The sequence below is a fragment of the Stegostoma tigrinum genome, chromosome 5, assembly GCF_030684315.1.
Source record: "Stegostoma tigrinum isolate sSteTig4 chromosome 5, sSteTig4.hap1, whole genome shotgun sequence".
Taxonomy (NCBI): Eukaryota; Metazoa; Chordata; class Chondrichthyes; order Orectolobiformes; family Stegostomatidae; genus Stegostoma; species Stegostoma tigrinum.
The window spans coordinates 30,631,660-30,640,155 of record NC_081358.1 but is presented as its reverse complement, the minus strand read 5'-3'; the positions used below and the strand labels follow the sequence as shown (position 1 = coordinate 30,640,155).

The 8,496-nt window shown below is 40.7% G+C and overlaps 1 protein-coding gene across 3 annotated transcripts in view; it reads left to right on the top strand.

Moving 5' to 3' along the window:
- The first annotated feature begins 879 nt into the window (after positions 1-879).
- The window catches only part of prex2 (phosphatidylinositol-3,4,5-trisphosphate-dependent Rac exchange factor 2), a 316,787-nt gene continuing 309,170 nt past the window's right edge, over positions 880-8,496 (top strand). For 2 of the 3 annotated variants that reach the window (XM_059645886.1, XM_048529759.2), the window contains exon 1: positions 880-1,477. In XM_059645886.1, the coding sequence (XP_059501869.1) occupies positions 1,337-1,477 (141 nt within the window). In that variant the 5' untranslated portion in view covers positions 880-1,336. Of the gene's footprint in view, positions 1,478-8,194; positions 8,280-8,496 lie in introns of those variants that run through there. The other variant, XM_059645884.1, reaches the window with a different exon arrangement.

Sequence of the window (8,496 nt, the reverse complement as noted above, 5' to 3'; positions counted from 1 at the left end):
TTTGTTTTCAGTCCTGGAAAATATTATGATTTAATTATGTTGGACTACAGCCTTTCTGTTAACAAAATAAGTTTAAACTCTTGTAAAATATAGAACTGTGAAATGGTATAGTGCAGGTGGAGGCCATTTGGCCCATTGTGTCTATCCTTTTGAAAAGAGTTTTGCCCCCCCCCACCCCTTGCTCTTTTCACACAGCAGCAGCTTCACTCTCCTCCAATCAAGTTTAGAAATTTGTAATTGGAACAACTTTCACCATCAGCTCATAGAATGATGGAATTGTGCAGTAAAAGACCAGGCTCTTGGGCCCGTACAGTTGATAACACCAAAAATACAAGATACCCTAAATTAGTCCCACTTTCTTACATGGCCCATAGTCTTGAACGTAATGACACTATAAGTGCTCATTCCAAGTACTACAGATCAGACCCGTTCCAGGTCACTGTGGACTGCAAAACGTTACCACCTTTGACACTTCTGATGCAGTTATAATCGCTGCCTTTCTGGCTGGGAATCCTGTCCAGGAATCTTTGCAAACACAAATTTTTTTCCAGGACTGAAAACGAAAAAAAATGCTCGCGATCACAATGGGTCAGGTAGCATGCATGGAAAGCATGCTAAAGTTCCGATCACTTTAGTCGATGTTAAAATCGTGGGTTCATCCGTTCCTTCATATTTTTAATGGCACGACAATCCCTATGGGTGTCAACAATCTCGTTTCCTTTCCTCGGGGGAAGGTTCAGGGATATCTCTAACATATAGTAACTCAAAGCCAGGAAAAGGGAAAAGTTTTTTATGTTTTCATTCACCCGTGGGCCCTGGGGGTCGCTGGGTGGCGAGCATATAATGCCTGTTTTCATACCAACATGGGAAGTGACAAAGCTCTGGAATGTGGGACAATATTACGAGGCAAACCACGGTGTTTTGAATGACACACGTGTTGCGCGCTGCAGTTTCGAAGATCGATTTATTTTCCTCTCATTTGATTCTGTTAGGGGTGGGAGTAGCGGACAGGGGACACTGGAGGTGTTTGGTGAATGTGTGAGTCTAGTGGCTTTCCCACAGTTTTTTGTTCCATGTGACTGTTCTCCTGCAGCAAGACGCAGTGCCTCCGGGATTCTCCTTGCCTTCCCTACGCGTTCAAATCGGAAAAGATCGCCATTCCTCCTCTACAACATTTAAGTTGAAAGTCGCCCAAATGGGAGAGAGAAGCAGTGTTTATTTCTACTGGGTTAAATGACGGGAGGGAGAGAAACGCCGTTTAATTTATGAAGGGAAAGGGCAGTGTTGATGCCTGTTGCTGGCAGTGGATGAAATAAACGGGGATCGCTGATCTACAATGACTGAAGAAAAGTCGGACAGTAAAGGGGAAATTAGCGGCAAGGACTTGGAGAAACAGCTACGCCTTCGAGTTTGTGTTCTGACTGAAATCTTGAAAACCGAGAGGGATTATGTGGATACACTGGAGTTTGTCGTCTCTGTAAGTTGTAAGGACGTTTTTAAACCAGCTACTGACCACGTTTCATGGACCTGTTTCATTCACAACGGCCCCAGTTAATGCCAAAGTTAGGATGGTCAAGTTTGTTTCCGGTTAAAGAATAGCTCGCTGCAATGTGGTGCTATAGAATTATTGATAAAACCACGAGAAAGTTTTGATTCCTTTATTTAGACGATTATTACATTATTCAGTTCTTTCCGAGAAATTAATCCTCGGGTCCATAAAATGTCACGTTCAATTTCACCTACATGTAGCGTGTAACAATATGAGCAAAATCGGTATCTATCCACATTTTAATTATTTCTAAAACCATTCCAGCGACTTTTAAGTATTGCACCAAAATGTTAGCGTGCATATTTTTCGGAATTCTCATATATAGCGGCACCTGGAAAATGCAGATTATATCCTGGACATGTAGTGGCACAGATCTCTCCCTGAGTTTGGTTCGGAGCGCCAATTACAAGATTGGTATAGTCCGGATTTCTCACTCTGATAAATTAAGGTTTTGTTTTCGTTCATTGCTTCACTGGGATTTTGCAATTACATTGCCGAGTGCTTTGAGATTGAAGGATCTAGGCAGGTTTCTAAGTTAGAGCAGAATTGCTCTTCCATAGGATGACAGCTCGGTCTCGAAATCTAATAAAAGTTCAGGCTCCTGCTGGAGATCGATCGAAAAAATGGTAAAGAGCGTGTGTTCTCAGTAGCCTCTCTGCAGACGGTGAGAAAGCTTGCCCTGCGGGAAACGCTGGGAAAAGGCGATTTGGGCTTTTCTGTGATTACAGAGGAAATGACGCGATTCCCGGGAATTTAGTGCCTATTTATACAATCTTTTTATTTCCTTAAGGAAACCCCAAGGGATTGGGAAAGAGACCAGACGATAGGTAGCGGAATAGTTGGTATCCTGAAGGAAAAATGCTACAAAAGAACCTTTTTTTATAAAGAAAAAACTGCTATAGAGTGCCTTATCAAAGAGAGGAAAAGAGATTTTAATCTTGATCGTTCAGACGTTCCATGCACATCGCTCAAGTTGTAGTGTTAAACTGACTTTACTGGCACAACTGTTAGACTGACCTCATAAAAAAAACTGTGGATCCCGAAAATCAGAAACAAAAACCTACTAGACCCGAAACTTTAACTGATTTTTTTTCTTCACAGATGCTGTTGAGCTTTTCCAGCAACTTCTGGTTTTGTTCCCCGCAGTGCTTTCGGTTTATACAAAAACAGAAGTTGCTGGAAAATCTCAGAAGGTCTGGCAGCATCTGTGAAGAAAAAAAAAGTCCGGATTGAATTCTGAGGAAGGGGGTCCGGACCCGAAACGTTAACTCTGATTTTTTTTCCTTCACAGATGCTGCCAGACCTGCTGAGCTTTTCCAGCAACTTTTTTTGTTAAACTAACTTATTCGCAAAAGTGTGATAATCATATTAACAAACTGATGTGTAACAGCATTGCAAAGTGGTGTATTTGAAAGTTGTGCCGCAAATATATCTGGCAGCAGATTCAAGCAGAGACAAATTAAGATTATGCTAAAAATATTCAGTAGATTTTCAGCCTCAGTGGTATGACAGAAATAGAGTTACATTTCAGATCCACCACCTTCAGGTGATTCTGATTCCTTTCCAACTGCCAGCTGAATATTTCCAGGATTTCCCAATGTATAATTTCAGATTTCCATTATTTTCTTTCTGCAGTTGGGACTAGGATCTGACTTATTTCCAACTTGTTGATTGCTTAAGCAAAACCTAACTAACCAATCAGGTAACCAGGCTTTGTTTGGGAAATTTGCCAGAAAATCTTAATCATTAAATGAAGTTACCTTGGCACATGATTCCCACCAGTTTCTCATGACACATTGCCACGATTAATTATAATGGAAAATGCCAGTGTTAAGTCACATTGTAATTAGACCCACTTGCTAGTGGTGGTGCTGCAGTAACAAAGCATTGTGTCAAATCTCTCCCGCCAGATGCAGATTCTTTCTAAGTTCTTGTCTCTGCTCCTTAACTGGACTAGTGGGGAAAGACCAGCGTCTAAGGTCTTTCTGCCAAAATACATTGAGACTCCATTCAGTCATCAGACCCTATCTTTGCCTGAATGCATGTAAATTGTGCACTGCCTGAGTACGATATGTCACTAGTTTTTGTAAATGCAGGGAATGTCAAATTCCAATATCTTCTCTTGATATGCAATGTCTATACAGAACTGCTTTAGTTGCTATGAATGTATGTAAAGTTTTTTTTTAATCAAGCGTCTTTTGCATTAAAAAATCTGCCCCCTTGCTGAACTACCACCAGTGCCCCCACTTCCTGCCATCTTCAAAAACCCTTATGTTCTTGGATAAGAGAAGTAGTTCATCATCTTATTCCATGCCACTAACCTTCAGAAAGTTTTCTTTTTTCCGATCTTAATGTTAACATCTTCCCTCGTACTATTTGAAGGTTGAGAGCTCCAAAACTTCTGAAAGCTAGGCACATATTTAGCCCAACACTCGCTAAAGCGTTCTGTTTATTGCTGTGAGCCAGTTTTGAAAGGCCCATCCTCCCCTTTGCTGACTGAAAGCAATTGGTAATGAGAAAGGAAATGGGACTACTGGCTGTGTGATGAAGCGGATATTGTTTTCTCTGACCCATCTTTGTTTTGACCTAATCTGAGATGGGAAAAATTGGCCCCATCATTCAGTTCTGGACACTGAATCTTGGGGAAGACAGAGTGGCCTTGGAGGAACACAATGCGATCACCTAAATAGTATCCACAGTTAACGATGTGGATGGGTTGCATTCATTGAGTTTGTATTTCCCTAAATTTTAGATGGTTAAAGGTGATTGATTCAAGGTCTTCAAATTAAACATTTGGGATACAGAGAAGGGATTCCAGAATAAAACAGTGTACTCTTATCTTAAGTAAATCTTAAGAGTGAGGCCATTTAAGGATGAAATCAGAAAACACCTTGTCACACAAGTGCTAATGGAAAGCAGAAAACTCTCTCTCCAAATGCTGTCAATGCTAAGTCAATTGAAATGTTCAAGACTGGATGAATTTAATTAATTATTGTTAAGTAAATATGTTGATGGAAATGGATCATAAAACATATAAGAGTACAGCACAAGATCAAAAGCAGGACAGAAAGAGGTATAACTCAGCCACATTCTGACTGAAATGTGGAACTTGCTTAATAAATGACTGGCTTAATTCTATTTATGTTCCTTCATCTGTGGGTATTTGTTGGAGTCTATTATATTCTCAGTATCACAGAAATCCAGCTTGATAATAACATGGAGATAAACTGAGTATGTGGAAAATGTGGCAATCCTGTAGAGAGGCATGTGAAGGAAATTGGATGTTTGCTATTGATCAACTGATCAAAGGAAGAACAAGGCTGAGATATTTACAGTTAATTAAATAAATGATATATAGCTAAAAGCCATGCAAATGCAACAAGATCTGTTTGGATTTGAGTAAATGTGACCAAAGCTCAAGGTTAGACCTTAAGGTTATTTTACCTGAGTAACAATTGATTTCAGCTAAAAGTTGAGCCTAACATTTGGCCATAAAGTCATTCATTTTTCATAGATCTCATCAATAGGTTGCCCCCTGATGTTTAACCCAAAAAGCCAAACGCTTTGTAATTACCAACCACCCATTGCTGAGGCTAAACTTGCCCTGGTGTAAATCTACTTCATAGAATTAAAAACAGCACACCAATGAAGGCAGCTGCTTGCATCTGTGTACGTCCATATGTGATGGTAATGCTACAGCCTCTCTTGTATGTGCGGCATTCCCACAAATACTCCTCTCTAATATGGTCACATGATATCAATAAGGAATGGTAGACCCATAGCCCAATTTAATCTGAGAATTAATTGAGGTTGTAAAGCTGCAACTTGAGAATTGAAAACATCTGACAAGAATGTTAGGGATTGTTGGAAGCTTTCTACTAAGTTAAGGCAGATGCCCAAGAATAAACATGAAAACAGAGGGAAATCTTGCATGTGGTAACAGTCGGAAGACGAAGTTCCCAAACACGTGAATGAAAATTGTTTTATTTTCTTGTACAGTATTCACCAGTTTGTCTTTATATTACTTGTTGGTGTACATGCATTATACAATTTTCCTTTTTCATCAACTACTTGGTTTTCCTTGAGGTCTGTAAAATACATCAAATCCTCAGCTCTACCACTATTCCAGAGGTACTGGAAGAAGCAAGTGGAGATACAAAGCACAACTGGCTGACAACAGGGTCCAGAGAAAATGGATGGCACCATTAATGTCTTGCTCTGAGTAAATGTGGCACACACTGTGATGAAGAAGTGGTGGTGCTGAGCTAAAACAGGGAATCTGATATTTAACAGTGTGTGGGCCACCATGGTGCAAATCATTTGTTTTCCAACATTGAGGGCTGACAAGAGTGTACACATTCAGAGTTATTGTTCCCACCAAACAAAGCTTCAGGTGTCTTCATTAACAAACCATTGATTTATTATTGATGTTTCTTATTTGTTCATGAAATGTGGGCATTTCTAGTAAGGCCAGCATTCAAAGCCCATCCCCAGTTGCTCTGGAGAACATGGTGGTGAGCCATCCTTCTGAAATGTTCATGTGCAGGGATTCCCAGAATGATATTCGGAAGGAAGTCACAGGATTTTTAACCAATGATGGTAAAGGAATAGCAAAATAGTTCCAGGTCAGGATGACGTTTGGCTTATAGGAGAACGTGGAAATGATGGTGCTCTCATGAATCTGTTGCCCATGTCACTCGAGGTTGTGGGTTTGGAAGGAGCTGTTGAAGAAACCTTGTGAATGGCATACTCTGCTGTTGTAAGTTGCTGGTGAAGAGACTGAATATTGAAGGTTATGGATCAGTGCGGCACCAGTCAAGCAGGCTGTCTTGTTCTGGATGATGTCAAGCTTCTTGAGTGTTGTTAGAGCTGCAGCCATCCAGCTAAGTGGAGAGTATTCCAGCTAACTGCTGTTTTGTGACTTGCAGATGGTGGACAGGTTTTGTGGAATCAGGATGTGAGTTCCTGCCTGCAGGATTTCCAGGACTCTGAATCTGTTCTGGTTGTCATCGTATTTGTATGTCCAGTTCAGTCTCTGGTCAATGGTAACTGCCAGCATGTTCATAGTGGGGGATTCAGCAGTGGTAATGCCATTGAATGTCAAGGGGCACTGGTCAGATTCTCTCTTGTTGCTGATAGTCATTAATTCACACTTGTGTCGCATAAATGTTGCTTTCCATTTGTCAGCGCAAGCCTGGATGTTGCCCATGTCTTATTGCAGTGCTGCAGTATCTGAAGAGTGGCAAATGGTGCTGTGCATTGTGCAATCATTGGTGGATGTCCTACTTCTGACTTCATGACAGAGGAAAAGTTATTGATGAAACAAGTGAAGATGGTTTGGCCTCAGACACTGCCCTAATGATCTTCCGCAGAAGTTATGGAGTTGAGACGACTGACCGCCAACAACCACAACCATCTCGTTTGTGCTGGTTTTGACTCCAACCAGCAGAGATTTCTCTCCTGATTCCCATTGACTCAATGTTTTAAATTTCAAAAATATACTTTATTCATAAAAAATATCTTTGTAATATACATAGTCACAAATGCAGTTTGGTTCTGTACTGTTGTATATCAAGGGAACAAACAACATTGGAGTTTAACTCCAACCAATTAAACCAATGACATTTCTTACACATATAGGAATATATCTACATGCATTTGAGGTACCAGGAGGGTCTGATAACTGTTTGGACCCCTGTTTAAGTTTGGCATTGACTTAACTTTTCCTACGGCTCCTTGGTGCCACGCTCTGTTAAATGTGGCCATGGTATCAAACAGTCATTTACAACTCACCCCACTTCTGGAATTTAGCTTTATCATCCATCCTTGAATCCAGGCTGTTATGAAGTCACCAAGTGAGTGACCCTGCAGGACCCAAACTGAACGACAGTGAGCAGGATGATTCATAGCTGTGATTGAAACTCAGCTGAAAGATGGGCAGGATTGGCAGCTCAACACTCCTAGGGAAACTGTATTCAAATGAGAAAGAGAGAGGTATAGAAGAGGAGGGGTTTGCAATATCGATCAGTTACAGCAGTCCTATTATTAATACCCCACTATTAAAAAAAACAGAAGGACATTACAGGTAAGCCAGTCTAACCTCCATCCTGGGGAGTTTATTAGAAAGGACTGTGAGGGACAGAACATGGATGTACTTCTGAGATATTGCTTAATGAGGGATAGTCAGAACGGATTTATTAAGGGAACATCTTTTTTGAGCAGATACTGATGAAGGAAATGCTTCCAAACTGGTCTGCATGAACTCTAGCTTCAGATAAGGTACCTGATGGCAGACTGGTCAAGAAAGTAAGAGACGATAGAGTCCTAGACAAATTGGATCCAAAATTGCCTGAGCCAGGTAGCAGAGGGTGCTGATAGAAGGGTGTTTCTCTGGCTGGAAATCTGATTGCAGTGGGTTGGTGCTGACCTCTTGCTTGAGGTATATATTAGTAATTGGGGTTATAATCAAGAAGTGTTTCTCCACAGATGCTGCCAGACCTGCTGAGTTGTGCCAGCAATTTAAGTTTCCACAACATTTTTGTATTGTAGCTTGCTGTTGTCTTCTGCTCTCAGAAGCAAGACAAAGAGGCAGGTTCCCAGTCCATGGCAGCCTGAAGAATAGTAATTTTGCAAACTGACCTTAGATTATGACATGATTGCACTGGGAGAAGACGATGGCAAATTGAAATTACAGCATGAAGACATTGAACTCCTATGGAAATACTTCCGGGTAACAATGCTTTCTGACATAGTTAAAAAAAAGACATTGTTGTAAATCATGTCTAAACATTGATAAGTGGTGGCATGGTCTCTGAAAGTTAATAGTTAACTTGACTGAAGATTTCTCCATGTATTTTTGTAATGAGGTGTTTACATTTTTCAAAAAATTCCACTACACCACACTACGCCCTGTTGCTTTTGCTCCAACCACTGTCCAAACCTTCCAC